This window comes from Salmo salar, chromosome 01, assembly GCF_965601325.2.
Source record: "Salmo salar chromosome 01, fSalSal1, whole genome shotgun sequence".
NCBI classification, from domain to species: Eukaryota; Metazoa; Chordata; class Actinopteri; order Salmoniformes; family Salmonidae; genus Salmo; species Salmo salar.
The window spans coordinates 27,079,752-27,095,741 of record NC_138291.1 but is presented as its reverse complement, the minus strand read 5'-3'; the positions used below and the strand labels follow the sequence as shown (position 1 = coordinate 27,095,741).

General features: G+C 40.3%; 2 protein-coding genes across 2 annotated transcripts; both read right to left on the bottom strand.

The window, feature by feature from the left end:
- Positions 1-4,061: 4,061 nt before the first annotated feature.
- Positions 4,062-6,443, bottom strand: gpx2 (glutathione peroxidase 2). The gene is made up of 2 exons (XM_014191066.3): positions 5,579-6,443; positions 4,062-5,432 (listed from the first exon to the last, which is right to left on the bottom strand). Exons 1-2 carry the CDS (start codon positions 5,798-5,800, stop codon positions 5,079-5,081), a joined length of 576 nt encoding a protein of 191 aa, XP_014046541.1. The 5' UTR covers positions 5,801-6,443; the 3' UTR covers positions 4,062-5,078.
- Positions 6,444-6,784: 341 nt separating this feature from the next.
- LOC106588404 (ras-related protein Rab-15) lies at positions 6,785-14,528 on the bottom strand. Its single transcript, XM_014177391.3, has 7 exons — positions 13,802-14,528; positions 11,049-11,109; positions 10,790-10,850; positions 10,548-10,625; positions 10,284-10,373; positions 10,124-10,189; positions 6,785-10,026 (listed from the first exon to the last, which is right to left on the bottom strand). Exons 1-7 carry the CDS (start codon positions 13,923-13,925, stop codon positions 9,877-9,879), a joined length of 630 nt encoding a protein of 209 aa, XP_014032866.1. The 5' UTR covers positions 13,926-14,528; the 3' UTR covers positions 6,785-9,876.
- Between the last annotated feature and the right edge of the window lie 1,462 nt (positions 14,529-15,990).

The following is a 15,990-nucleotide window of genomic DNA, read 5'->3' as shown; positions in this document are numbered from 1 at the left end:
CACGCTGAACTCTATCTGAGAAGTAGTTGGTGAACCAGGCGAGGCAGACATTTGAGAAACCAAAGCTATTGAGTCTGCCGATAAGAATGCGGTGATTGACATAGTCGAAAGCTTTGGCCAGGTTGATGAAGACGGCTGCACAGTACTGTCTTTTATCGACGGCAGTTATGATATCATTTAGGACTTTGAGCGTGGCTGAGGTGCACCCACGACCAGCTCGGAAACCAGATTGCATAGTGGAGAAGGTACGGTGGGATTCGAAATGGTCGGTGATCTGTTTGTTAACTTGACTTTCGAAGATTTTAGAAAGACAGGGCAGGATGGATATAGGTTTATAACAGTTTGGGTCTAGAGTGTCTCCCCCTTTGAAGAGGGGGATGACCACGGCAGCTTTCCAACCTTTGGGGATCTCAGACGATACGAAAGAGAGGTTGAACAGGCTAGTAATAGGGGTTGCAACAATTTTGGTGGATCATTTTAGAAAGAGAGGGTCCAGATTGTCTAGCCCAGCTGATTTGTAGGGATCCAGATTTTGCTGCTATATCTGTTCTTATTTAAGATGGTGAGGAAAGCACTTTTAAAGAGCAACCAGGCATCCTCTACTGACGGGATGAGGCCTGCTCGCTGAAGTGTTTTAGGGAGCGTTTGACAGTAATGAGGGGTGGTCGTTTGACCGCGGACCCATTTCGGACGCAGGCAATGAGGCAGTGATCGCTGAGATCCTGGTTGAAGACAGCAGAAGTGTATTTAGAGGGCAAGTTGGTCAGGATGATATCTAAGAGGGTGCCCATGGTTACGGATTTAGGGTTGTACCTGGTAGGTTCCATGATAATTTGTGTGAGATTGAGGGCATCTAGCTTAGATTGTAGGACGGCCAGGGTGTTAAGCATATCCCAGTTTAGGTCACCTAACAGTACAAACTCTGAAGATAGATGGGGGGTAAACAATTCACATATGGTGTCCAGGGCACAGCTGGGGGTTGAGGGTGGTCTATAACAAGCGGTAACAGTGAGAGACTTGTTTCTGGAAAGGTGGAAAGAATCTTGTTTCTCATGTCCTGAGAGTCCTTTATATGCCTTTTGGCAAACTCCAAGTGGGCTGTCAAAGTCCTTTTACTGAGGAGTGGCTTCCGTCCGGCCACTCTACCATAAAATCCTGATTGGTGGAGTGCTTCAAAGATGGTTGTCCATTTGGAAACTTCTCCCATCTCCACAGAGGTACTCTGGAGCTCTGTCAGAGTGACAATCGCGTTCTTGGTCACCTTCCTGACCAAGGCCCTTCTCCCCCGATTGCTCAGTTTGGCCGGGCGGCCAACTCTAGGAAGAGTCTTGGTGGTTCCAAACTTCTTTCATTTAAGAATAATGGAGGCCACTGTGTTTTTGGGGACCTTCAATGCTGAAGACATTTTTTGGTACCCTTACAATTCCTTCGATCTCAAGGCTTGGTTTCTGCTTTGACATGCACTGTCAACTGTGGAACCTTATATTGACAGGTGTGTGCCGTTCCAAATCAATTTAATTTACCATATGTGGACCCCAATCAAGTTGTAGAAACATCTCAAGGATGGTCAATGGAAACAGGATACACCTGAGCTCAATTTCGAGTCTCATAGCAAAGGTTCTGAATACTTAGGTAAATAATATTTTTTTATTTTTAATACATTTGAAACATTTCTAAAAACTTGTTTTCACTTTGTTGTATTGTGTGTAGATTGATGAGGGAAAAGTGAATTTAATCCATTTTAGAATAAGGCTTTCTGAATGTGACAATGTTATAAACAAGCGAAGCAAGGATAATAATTTTTAAAAGAAAACCGAGATAACCAAATTATATAATAGCTAGATTATTAGGCTCAATATCGACATCACTTTCATGTATGTGCAATCGATAGACCTACCTAGTATTAACCCATTAGGCCACTTAAATATTTGTATCTATTAGGCCTGTAGGCTAGTATTATTGAAAAGCTCACACATTTCACTGTAGCCAAACCAATAACCTAAATGTCAACATATTAGGTATATGGCGACGCTAAACTTGCAACTATTTTTATTGTTTAATTATTTAATTATATAATACCTGTAAGCTCAATGATTTGTTGAGCAATTATGGAAACCATTGTCATCCTATTTTTAGGTCATGTTGAAAAAGCAACTTTGACTTTATTCATATTTTCTCCCAGTTTACACCAATGAAGAAATGCAGAATTTACATAATCAAACATTTAGAATACATAACACATGGCAAACATTAACAGAACAAAAATATCAACTTGAAAACATGTTGGTCCCATGGTTCATGAGCTGAAATAAAATATCCCAGACATTTTCCATAAGCACAAAAAGCTTATTTCTCTAAAATGTTGTGCATTAGTGAGCATCTCTCGTTTGCCAAGACAATACATCCACCAGACAGGTGTGGAAAATCAAGAAGTTGATTGTGCTGGGGATAATAAAAAGGCCACTCTAAAACATGCAGTTTTGTCACACAACAGTTTTGAAGGAGCATGCAATTGGCATGCTGACTGTATGAATGTACACCAGAGCTGTAGCCAGAGAATTGAATGTTCATTTCTCAACCAACGTCATTTTAGAGAATTTGGCAGTCTGTCCAACCTGTCTCACAACCACAGATCATGTGTATGTCGTCATGTGAGTGAGCAGTTTGCTGATGTCAACGTAGTGAACACAATGTCCCACATCCGGCTTCTTCACTTGCAGAATTGTCTGAGACCAGCCACCCGGACAGCTGATGAAACTGTGGGTTTGCACAACCGAAGAATTTGCACAAACTGTCAGAAACCGTCTCGAGGAAGCTCATCTGCATGCTCGTGCTCCTCACCAGGGTCTTGACCCTACTGCAGTTCGGCGTCGTAACCCACTTCAGTGGACGAATGATCACCTTCGATGGCCACTGGTAAGCTGGAGAAGTGTGCTCTTCATAGATGAATCCCGGTTTCAACTGTACCAGGCAGATGGCAGACAGCATGTATGGTGTCGTGTGGGCGAGTGGTTTGCTGATGTCAACGTTGTGAACAGAGTGCCCCATGATGGAGGAGGGGTTATAGTATGGGCAGCCATAAGCTACGGACAATGAACACAATTGCATGTTATCGATTGTAATTTGAATACACAGAGATCCCGTGGGAGATCCTGAAGCCCATTGTCACACCATTCATCCGCAGCCATCACCTCATGTTTCAGTATAATAATGCAAGTCCCCAATGTCGCAAGGATCTGTACACAATTCCTGGAAGCGGAAAATGTCCCAGTTATTACATGGCCTGCATACTCACCAGACATGTCACCCATTGAGCATGTTTGGAATGCTGTGGATTGACATGTACGACAGCGTGTTCCAGTTCTCACCAATATCCAGAAACTTCACACAGCCATTGAAGACAAGTGGTACAACATTCCACAGGCGGCAATCAACAGCCTGATCAACTCTATGTGGAGGAGATGTGTCGTGCTGCATGAAGCAAATGGTGGTCTTACTAGACACTGACTGTTTTTCTGATCCACGCCCCTACTTTTTATTTATGTATCTGTGAGCAACAGATGCATTTCTGTATTCCCAGTCATGTGAAATCTATAGATTAGGGCCTACTGAATTTATTTAAATTGACTGATTTGTTTCATTTATATTTTTGTTCAGTGTATAATACAAATACATAATAGGCTACAGAATTGTATTTCTCTTGTTGGGAAAATTGTATTGTGTAAAAAAAAGGTGACTTTGAATAGCCATAAATCATTTAAGGCTACAGCGAGCTCTTTGCATCTTCGGGATCAGTGTCCCGTCCACGGGATGGTTGAGTTAACGTAGGCTAATGCAATTAGCATGAGGTTGTAAGTAACAAGACAATTTCCCAGGACATAGACATATCTGATATTGGCAGAAATATTAACAAGAATTTAAGCTAACTGCACTGTCCAATTTGCAGTAGCTATTACAGTGAAAGAATACCATGCTATTGTTTGAGGAGAGTAAACAATTTTGAACATGAAAAGTTATTCATAAACAAATTAGGCACATTTGGGCAGTCTTGATACAACATTTTTAACAGAAATGCAATGGTTCATTGGATCAGTCTAAAACTTTGTACACACACACCAAAATCTAAATTGCACTTGGGCTGGAATAAAACATTAAGGCCTTTCTCTTGCATTTCAAAGATGACGGTACAAAAAACGTTTTTCCTTTGTATTATATTTGGCCAGATCTATTGTTATATTCTCCGACATTCCTTTCACATTTCCATAAACTTCAAAGTGTTTCCTTTCAAATGATACCAAGAATATACATATCCTTGCTTCAAGGCCTGAGCTACAGGCAGTTATATTTGAGTATGTCATTTTAGGCGGAAATTTAAAATAATGGGGCGGATCCTTTTAAGCCTATTTTCTGGAATAATTTTCAGCACGGGACAGCAACTCCTGTAACAACACAGTTAATTTTCACTTTGGAACGAGTTCATAGAAATCATAGAAAAGTTAATAGAAATCTGGAAACATTGGACAGTTACTAAAATACAGTGTAATGTGAAACTAGAAAATGTCAAAATGATTATAACATGATTAATACACATGGGATATGGTGGAACGATAAGAATACTTTCCAGGTTAATACAAGTAGAATCTAATAATTTTATTCCAATTACAGTTACCTTGTGTATATATTGCCTTTTGTCTGACAAACTTCACTAACAACTCAATGAGTCGGTGGCAAAAATCTAATCGAAAATTAAGTTAGTAGCACCACCTGCTGGCCAGCATAGAAAAAGACAGGAGAGGGTTTACTAAAGGTCAGGATCACTGCTGGAGAACATACAAAAATATAGCTGATGCTTTCCATATTTTTTATTACATGAGCAAGAAGACTTATCAAGGCATAACCCACAACTCTTGAGCATTTACATGGCCTCAGATAATACTCCCAAGTTTTTAGAATATTAACCTCATTTAGTAAAGCTCAAAAGGATGGACGACGCCATAATAGTTCCTGTCTATCATAGATGTGAAGTCATTTGTGTAGCAGAATGAGTAGTACACAAGGAGAACATTTCCAGGCTATTTTCAGGTCTTGGTTAGTCTCAACAGTCTTTGTATGTCAGGCTCGATGTTGATAGTCTCAAATATTTTGCTGTAACGTTTAAAGGGCTCTCCCTCTGGCCCAACCAGGAATTTCTCAAAATTCCAAGAGATGTCTGTCCTGCTGATGGGACTCCAGATGAGGAATTTAGGATCCTGGATGAGGGTGTGTGGATCATCATCAGGATAGGGAAGTTTGTCTTTCAAATAGGCAAAGACAGGGTGGGTGTTGGTTCCATTCACATCACACTTTTCAAAGACAGTGAAGCCAGGCTGGTAGCCATCTCCTGGACGCACATACTTCAATGAGTTCAGGATCTCCCCATTTGAACAGTTCTCCTGTAAAACATGCAACATTCTCATTTGACATTAATCATTAAACAAATCACCGATACCTGTAATTAACAGAATATTTTACTAGATTAGCTTGTTTTCATTGATTTCACTGAACCACATAACCAAAGGCCACAATGTCGCATACTGACCTGGTAGCCAAACTGATTGCAGGGGAAGCCCAGGACCACTAGCCGGTGAGGGTACTTGCTCTGGAGCAAGTTGAGCTGGCTGTAGTCCCGGGTGGTTGTCCCTCAGAGCGATGCCACATTCTCAATGAGGACCACCCGCCCTCGAAACACATTGAAATCTACTGAATTCCCCTCCAGGGTCGTGGCTTTCAGATCATAGAAGGTCTTCGCGATGAACGTCATGGTACTGTTCTGTTCTGTAGTTACTGGCAGTAGTGAGGACCAGTGTGTCTGTGTGTATTACCACCTCAGGTCACCTGACTTCAGATATGTGCCTGGCTTACCTGGGTGTCAAATATCTCTGCAGTAAAATGATACCCACCTGACATACAATACTGTCATACACAAAGGTAGATAGGCTCATATCTCAGCTTGTAAACTTGCACAGAACGGTATGAACAGGGTAATGTTAAATTAAATCTATGGTTATTCCTTGCATAGTTGGTTAAAATAGCATACTTTTAAAAACAGGATTACTTGCATACTAAATACGTAATCGTCTTTTATACAAATTACATGTTATACGTCTTCATGTTGGCCAAATAGAACTAGCGGTTTTACAGTCAGACTCTTGTCTGTGAATCTAATCTAGTAACAATGTATTCCACAGTACCAAAACATTTACCAGAGATGTAATGTATAGTAAAATACACTATTCTAGTATTTGACTCCTGAGTGGCGCAGCGGCCTAAGGCAAGAGGCATCACTACAGTCCTTGGTTTGAATCCAGGCTGTATCACATCTGGTGTGATTGGGAGTCCCATAGTGCGGCACACAATTGGCCCAGCATCGTCCGGCTTTGGCCGTCATTATAAATAAGAATTTGTTCTTAACTGACTTACCTAGTTAAATAAAGGTAACTTTTTAATATATATATATATATATAGAAATGTACAGTTGTCATTACAAATTACTTATTTCCTGTGAGAATACTGAGAAGGGAACCATGTATTATGATATGAGCACAATATTCAGCTTTATGGTAATTATAGGACCTATATCAGTTTGTCACCATCAATCATCTATCAAGTCATTACCTGCCTTTCTCAGTATATGATAAAAAATGTATGACTGTCCCATTTGATCTTCTGTTTCTATTTAAACTCAATGGACCTCAGCTTCACTCAACTCCTCTCTAATAAATCTCACAAATAGCCAACTACAAGATGACCATAATATTTTCATATTTTATCTTATAGCACAGCTAGTCAAAAACATCAAACCAGTCTGCTATCAGTGGCACCCAAACAGCTTCACCCTAACAGCCCTTTATAATAGTGTATGTGCTTTTCAACCTGTAAAAATACTTAGAATTTGTCATGACAACTTGTAAATTCACAAAACATACAAGCTACTAAAAATAGTATTGAACATGATTTCTGTTTTAGATTTTAGTTTTTAGCTTCATGCATGTTTGAGTATGGGTTAGTCTTCCACAGGTAAATGAGCCCTTCTTGCAAGCCTGGATTCTATTTCTGCATGTGAATAATTTAACCATGCCCTCTAACTCACCCTATCTCCCGTATCCTCATCTCATCACCTAAAGCACCAATCAAGAACTTCAGATTCTCTTTCACTTTGATCTGTCCCACTATTAATCTATTTAGCAAATGAATTTGTAAGCATAATTAGTTTTTTGAAGTAGACAGCAACGTTTGTGGCAAAACTCAGAGGCATCATGCCCATGGGGACACAGGGGCACGTGCACCCTCAGATTTGTCTCGTTTAAAAAAAATAAAAAATACTAACGCTACTAGCCAAACAATTTTATGACGTTGGCTTTAGCTAGCCCATATAGGTTCCCAATCTCCCAACCTCATAACTAGCTACCAAGGCGGCATTTCAGGCTATCAAGTTAGAGTAGCTAGCTTGTCTAACAATCTTAGCTGGCATGCCTGCCAGCAAGGTTAGTAGACTTTAGAAAAGCAAGCAATTACTAAATGTATTGAAGACTCACATTCCTTTCAATATTTTACCCAGATTTTAGTCTCTTAAAAAACAAATATCCACCAGTCAGGAGAATACAGCTCAAGAGGTATGCTTAGATATGCAGGAAAAAAATTGATATAAAATTAAGCATATTGATGGCTCTAGATACAGGAAAAAGCTGTTTCAGGTGTTTGAAAAAAGCTAAACTGAGCCCTCTTCCGGTCCACCTGCCAATGATCCTCACGTACTTTGTGCACCTCAGATTTTTGGGGTGCATGACGCCCCTGGTGGCAACACAAATTATACAGGGGTAGTAAGTATACCTTGTCGATCCAAACAGGGGTGGAGCTGCAACTTTCAGTGTAGCATTGCAGACAGCAGGCCATCTGCTGGCAAGTCTTCTTATTACATGTTGACTACTCAACTCAGGGTGCCATCAGTTTTGGTGTTGCAAAGCCGGGTAATAAACATGAAAAAGTCAAGTAACTATAAAACAATACATGAAGATGAAAATTTAACAGTGAGTCAAACTAAAAATGCATCAGTCTGAGAAACAGCAAGGGCAATATTCAGTAAACACCGAACATACAGTTGAAGTCATAAGTGTACATACATTTATGTTGGAGTCATTAAAACTTGTTTTTCAACCACTCCACAAATTTCTTGTTAACAAACTATAGTTTTGGCAAGTCAATTAGGACATCTACTTTGTGCATAACACGTAATATTTCCAACAATTGTTTACAGACAGATTATTTCACTTATCACAATTCCAGTGAGTCAGAAGTTTACATACACTAAGTTGACTGTGTCTCTGAACAGCTTGGAAAATTCCAGAAAATTATGTCATGGCTTTAGAAGCTTGTAATAGGCTAATTGACATCATTTGAGTCAATTGGAGGTGTACCTGTGGATGTATTTCAAGGCCTACCTTCAAACTCAATGCCTCTTTGCTTGACATCATGGGAAAATCAAATAAATCAGCCAAGACCTCAGAAAAAAAAAATTGTAGACCTCCACAAGTCTGGTTCATCCTTGGTAGCAATTTCCAAATGCCTGAAGGTACCACATTCATCTGTACAAACAACAGTACGCAAGTATAAACACCATGGGACCATGCAGCCATCATACCGCTCAGGAAGGAGACACGTTCTGTCTCCTAGAGATGAACGTACTTTGGTACGAAAAGCGCAAATCAATCCCAGAACAACAGCAAAGGACCTTGTGAAGTTTCCTCCAGCATCAGGTACAAAAGTATCAATATCCACAGTAAAACGAGTCCTATATCGACATAACCTGAAAGGCCGCTCAGCAAGGAAGAAGCCACTGCTCCAAAACCGCCATAAAAAAGCCAGACTACGGTTTTCAACTGCACATGGGGACAAAGATCGTACTTTTTGGAGAAATGTCCTCTGGTCTGATGAAACAAAAATAGAACTGTTTGGCCATAATGACCATCGTTATGTTTGGAGGAAAAAATGGGAGGCTTGCAAGCCAAACACCATCCCAACCGTGAAGCACGGGGGTGGCAGCATCATGTTGTGGGGGTGCTTTGCTGCAGGAGGGACTGGTGCACTTCACAAAATAGATGGCATCATGAGGAGGGAAAATATGAGATGTTGCTTCAATATATCCACAAGATATCAGTCAGGAAGTTAAAGGTTGGTCGCAAATGGGTCTTCCAAATGGACAATGACCCCAAGCATAATTCCAAAGTTGTGGCAAAATGGCTTAAGGACAACAAAGTCAAGGTATTGGAGTGGCCATCACAAAGCCCTGACCTCAATCCTATAGAAAATTTGTGAGCAGAACTGAAAAAGCATGTGCAAGCAAGGAGGCCTACAAACCTGACTCAGTTACACCAGCTCTGTCAGGAAGAATGGGCCAAAATTCACCCAAATTATTGTGGGAAGCTTGTGGAAGGCTACCTGAAACGTTTGACCCAAGTTAGACAATTTAAAGGCAATGCTACTAAATACTAATTGACTGTATGTAAACGTCTGACCCACTGGGAATGTGATGAAAGAAATAAAAGCTGAAATAAATCCTTCTCTCTACTATTATTCTGACATTTCACATTTAAAATTAAGTGATGATCCTAACTGACCTAAGACAGGGAATTTTTTACTTGGATTAAATGTCAGGAATTGTGAAAAACTGAATTTAAATGTATTTGGCTAAGGTGTATGTAAACTTCCGACTTCAACTGTCCTCACACATTTAATAAGTTACTCATCATTTCAATGCCATTATGTTACAGGGCAAGGGGTATTGCAAAAACGACAAAATATTTTAGCCAAACACCCCCAGGTTGAGAGCTTTGCCTCATGCTAACATGCGCAGGTCTTTTGGGAGTTGTCTTGTTTGTCCTGCTCTCCCTCCAGATAAGTCATGTCTAGGTATTTATCAATTGAACCCTGGAAGGCATCCATCTCTTTCTTGTGAGCATGCAGGACCAGCTCTGTCAACCGGGTGAACGACTGGAAGATGTAAAGAAAATATTTTATCACAATTGCCTCACATGATCACCCAACAGAGTACATACAAGGTATTGACTCAATAAGGCCTATGACTCACCTCATTTATGTTGCAGTTGGTGCAGGCACTTGTCTCAAAGAATTCCATTCCATAGGTTTTTGCTAGCTGTAACACAAGAGTTCATTAAGGATGGAAAATGTCAAACTGTGTATGAAGGAAAACTATTATGACTGAGTAAAACAGCAAGATAAAGGCCAACCTTGTTGCCTTGTTCTTTAGGCACTTTCCTCTTCTGCTCCTCATCAGCCTTGTTCCCCACCAGGATCCTCTGCACCTTGTCAAGGGCAAACTGAAACACATTGAGACAGGGTTGTGAAAAAGACGACCGGGCACCAACAGTTCAATACAAGGATGTAAAAACTGGGTAACAAACAAAGAGAACCTGAGAAACAGAGAAGGGGAGACAAAGAGACTGACCAAATGAATGAAGGAGGGCGGTTTTATCAGTAGGTGTTCGCCTTACCTCATCCACATCGCTAGCCCACTTCACAATGTGCTGAAAGGAACGGGAACTAGTGATGTCATACACCAGGATAAAACCCTGGTGAATGATCAAGAGAGGAGGGAGGGACCATCATGACAGATTGTGAGCACATGACTAAGGGTGAGCACGGGACCAAGCACTTGATGTTGTAAAATGGTTTTAAGGTCTCTGGTAATGTACTTCATTTCTGGACAGTGATTATTGGTGTGTAGAGAACCCACCTGTGCCCGTCTGTAGTACTGTTTGGTGATGGTCTGGTACCGTTCCTGGCCAGCAGTATCCCTAGTGTAGACAGACAAAGGCATAGAGGCAATCCCCAGTTTTACATGGTGATGTGATCACATATCAGAATATGTCTCAATCAAAGAGGTAAAGCATATTTTACACTTACAGAATGAAAACATGACATTTGTGATGGATGTGTCAGTCACTACTGCATTATGGTGAGTGAGTTGTTATCGCAAAGATCTGTTCACTCACCAGATCTGTACTCGCACTTTAATGCCATCTATTTTTAACGTTTTCATTTTGAAATCCACTCCTACAGAAGACAAAAAAATATTGTTATGCATGGCAAACATGTTACTATTGGCTTGTTAATCCATCTTCTCTATCTTTTGTCTCGATTGATTTTATTTAATTTCACTCATGCTATCCTGTTTCTTTATTCTTTCCCTATTGCAGGACTGTAGTTTTACTGAAGGCTCAAATATTGTAGCCTATCCTACTGGAAGTTAAAACAAGTTTTTCCTGAATAAATAAATGATAAAAAGAAATGACATCTTATTGGCACATTTTCCTTCTCATGACTTACCAAATCAGCCTGTACTAGTCAATAAGTATCCCTGTTAACGTAGCATTCTTTCACTTGGCTAACAAAAATGTATTTTGGCCAGTTTGGAAGTAGACAGTGATGGGGACTGGTTTGTTTAGATACCCACTTATCACAGTTGAATGTCCTTTCAATCCGTCATCTTCCTCATGGAAATTCCATTTTTGTCATTTACTACGGTGTATTTCAGCAGGGCCAATGGACAGGGAAGACGTGACTTGAGTGTATCGACTTCTGCATGAAATGTCTCACTCACAACAACCTTCATTTAAATGTCAGTGGTGTGTGTGTGTGATAGCTTCACAGTTGAAAAAGCATAAAAACCCATCAAATAGTCAGACGTAAAATGTCAGTTGCTTGCAACATTGCCATAACCACCATACCTGCCACAAACAGAGTAAACACAGAGCTGACAAACACGTCACACAAGGATATGCTTCAGGCAACAGACTGGCCATGATATGTTCTTGGTAAATCCAAACCGTGCTTCTAGTCATGTTAGAAACCATTCTGACTGTCTGTTGGACATGACAAAAAAATGCCATGTCATCTTCAATAGCGATGGAGGCAGACTTCCCAATTAGCACCCCAACACTGACAGATGGGAGAGAGAGAGCACATTCAAATTTGACATGCTATTCATGCTTCACTACCTTTGCATGAGTGTATATCTCCCTGTGCCAGTGTTATAGGCTAACCATGTGTTCAACACGTCTGACATTACCAGTGAGGCCAGCCAAATCTTAATTGAGCTAATTTAGTGGGTAACACTGTATTTCAGGAACTGGGGTTGGGGGTTCAAGACTGAATAATAATAAGGAATGAAGCAGAATCTAGGAGGGTGATTATCATGGGGAGACATCAGGTGCCTTGGTCTGATTCTGTTCTAAATGGTACTCTAACGGACCCACTCCCCTCACTAACACCAACCAAATATAATCTTTTTTTAGTAGATCAGCAGCAGCTAAGCTTGCTTCACAGAGATTAAACATACCAGTAGAGCTGCAATGTAAGTCACAACCTTCCCCATTCCTTCAAATAATATATTGTTTTTTTTCAAGTTGAACAAACAGGAGGAAGAAAGTTACAAGGTTTGATAAACAACCTGAAGACATGTGTCTTTGTGTGTGTATATATATATATATATAGACAGACTTTACTGTAATCTTCTGCTTTTCTAACAGAACCCCTACTCTGTTACCCAGTCAGTCATACTGCAGGATCACCACCATTTTCATAAATAAGAGGGTGCAATGACTGCCGATGACCCATGGGAAATAAATCAGATAGTAGGCTGAGTAGCCCTAAACAAAACAGAAGTAATTCTGGCCAATCAGTCCATTTTCTGCTGCATATCACATTTGTCATTATCATTAGACATTGGCCACATAAATAGGGGAAGAAAGGCTTCAGTATTGAGAGCACCATTTTAATGTGAGTTACATTCTGTCTGTCTATACCTGTACTTTGTATGAAAACAAAAATTAAGTGGTGGAGTAATGGAGTTTCACAATCAGAGGGAACGCAGAAGATTAATTTCCCCCAACCCTGCCACTTCCTGTTCAAGAAAGACCTCCCTTCCGAGTAAATACCATCATCAGGCTTGGAGAGGCTTTCTATGCAATTACAGATCCTGCAGTTCCATTGTGCTCTGCCAAAGAGAGGTGTATTTCCTTAAAGCATCCCCCATCCATAATATGCTAAAAGGTCCTGTATGTGATCATTATTGCAGAAAACGCTGTACTGTGAGAGTTTTGTCCAGTTTTAGATCCTTAGTCCATTCTGAATACTTAGGCGACTAAATATATGCCTACACCTGTTGGCTGAAAACTTTAGGTATTCCTTTAAACCATGTGTTTTTTAAATGGACATTTTTATTATGATGATAGATGGGAAGCTAACCCTATTTAGAGGAATAATTAGTAATGTAATGTGACTGAGGCCCATCTTGAGCACTGTCCAGTGAGCTCACACTGGAGTTTCTAAACAAACATGTCCATAGCCTGGCTCCAGGGAAAATGATGTTGAACATGGAATGATGGAAACTGAGGAAACAATCAACCAGTTCTAGGCATGTTCCTTAGAAAACAGGTGTTTGTGAAAATTGTCTCTTTTAGGTTTGCATGCCTAACAAAGACCCATTAGATGTTTTATTTAACTAGGCAAGTCAGTTAAGAACAAATTCTTATTTGATACAGTTAGGCCTAGGGCATAGTAGTTTCAGAAATGTCCTTCAATAAAGTTTTAGGTGACAGCATTTTAAATCTATTAGGAAAAGTCCCGTCAAGCGTTTCGTATAGAATTGCTGTCAATCACTTATTGTGGGAGTCGCATATTCGCGGCAAACTTGCCTGAATCAGTCAACAGTCAAACTAACCAATTGCAATCAACAGCAGCTTACCAATTGTAGAGATATGCGATGAATGACATTCATTATCCGTGAACCTGCACATCAAACAGGTTTTTCCAACCCCGGAATCTCCTAAAAGCAGCAACCTGAGCAAAACGTCGTACTGCTTTGCCATGGTGTACAAAAAAAAAAAAACGAGTTTCTTGTTCAGCGACAACTCACTTGCATGAGGACTGCTCTATGATTTGCCAGAAATCTGACAGATGGGAGGATCGAACATGCTTTTAGTCGGGCGGTTAGATCAAAGGCTTGGAGAAGCGACCACAGCACCACAAAAATAGTGGTTACAAATTAGCCTTTGTAAAAATAAAAATGTGCCTTTGCCTATCTCCCCATGTGCCTGCAGTCAAATGAAAAATTGCATATATACGTTTCATCTCTGTAAAAAGTTTTCAAACTAAAAAATGTTAGCGGTATCTTAAAATGTACTGTCAAAATGGTAACGTTAGCATTTGGTAATACATCTTCAATTCATGTTGAACTGCGCAGACTGATTTCATTAATATTGATACGTTGCCATTATCTACCAGGAGATGTCAGTGTTTCTCGTAACAAATACTGAAATTCTTTCCTCCTGTTTTTTGTTGTTGTTGTAGTTCTTGAAAACGAGGTCTACTCTGCCATTTCCCTACAGTTTTCAGCTGTTGGCTCATGTTTTAAAGTCAATAATCATCATTAGCGATATGGCCCTTATCTATCAACAGCGTGAAATAATCCTTCAAATAAAAAATATACACTTACTGTAGCAGTTTTGCAGATCCATACAGCTGTGTGCCTCCATCTGTCGAAACTACACTTCCCGAGTTACACTTACACACAGGTTTTCAGAGCACGCTAGATAGGTGCATACAGGTGTATGTTTCAGTCTCCGTCTTGCTGTGATATGGCCGTGTGGGAACACCAACCCCATAAAGTTGTGTATCAATTTAACCGTTTAATGATTTCTCGCTGATATGAAACATAACGTAATTGTGCTTCCTAAACCGGACCGCAAGCGATGCGTGTTGATCTTAAAACCGAGCGCCATGGCTCTTAACAAAACTCCCCGGTACAAAAGCCTCCTTCGCCCAATGACTTATGTGTTATGTAATGAAACCGTGTCATGATCAAGGGCTAGGGTTTTTGATGTATGAATACTTTCTGAAGAAACCCCGCAACAAGCTTATCTTGGTGTTGATAGACTATTGCAGCAGATAGTGTTGTATATGGACATACCAGTCTACCATCCAGTGGCGACCCGCCATTCAGGGTAGGTGGGGCGGAGCCCAACCTGTTTTGTGCTCCACCTGTTTGTTTTGCATGTTATTTTGCCATTACGTGTCACATATCAGTTTACAAACAATGTTAAAATAATCATTGAGTTAATAAATCCACATACAAACATGGTCGCTTTTTTTTTTGATGTCTTGAGTAAGGCAGCTCCAAAATGCAGGTGTTCCAGCCTAGCTCAGTGCTTTCTGAGGTGGTGGGGCAAACCAGCAGAAAATACGGAGTGGGGGCTCAAAAATTGAAGCCCCTTGTGTGCCTCCATAGAGTTACATTAGAAGTGCCCATCAAAGAAGGCTCAAGGTCATTGGCCACAGATACAATTACATAAAATAACGTTATATCTACAGTAGCTTTGGACTCATGTCAACATCATACTTTCAAAATCTTAGCTAGACAAGCAGTCATTATCATGAATCACGTTGACAACCTACTGGCAAATCCTTTTCAATTATTGTCATATGAAGAGAAATTATAGATAAAACGTACCGGTGCTCATCGACCATTGAACATTACACAACAAGTTGGAAATCATGAATTCAACAATTAGTGTTTTGGAGGGTATCAGTGGCTAACTGCAAGCATTGCCAAGCAATCACTAGCCTGCTATTCAGTGGAGTGGGTGTGTGGTCCAAGTCTGAGATTAAGATGATCTTTTCCAAACTTAAAAGAATAAACATGCCACACTATGGGCCAGAAAAGTTTGAATACAGTGGCCATACTGTCAATCCAGCATGACATCGGCCACGTTCAAAACAACTGGAAACTCGGAAATCTCAGACTTCAGCGAGTTCAATACAACTGGGAACTCTGAGAAATAATTTTGGAACGGTCATCCAACTCGGAATTCCTAGTCGGGAACTCAGGCCTCTTTCTAGAGCTCCGACCTGAAGATCACTGACGTCATGATTCAA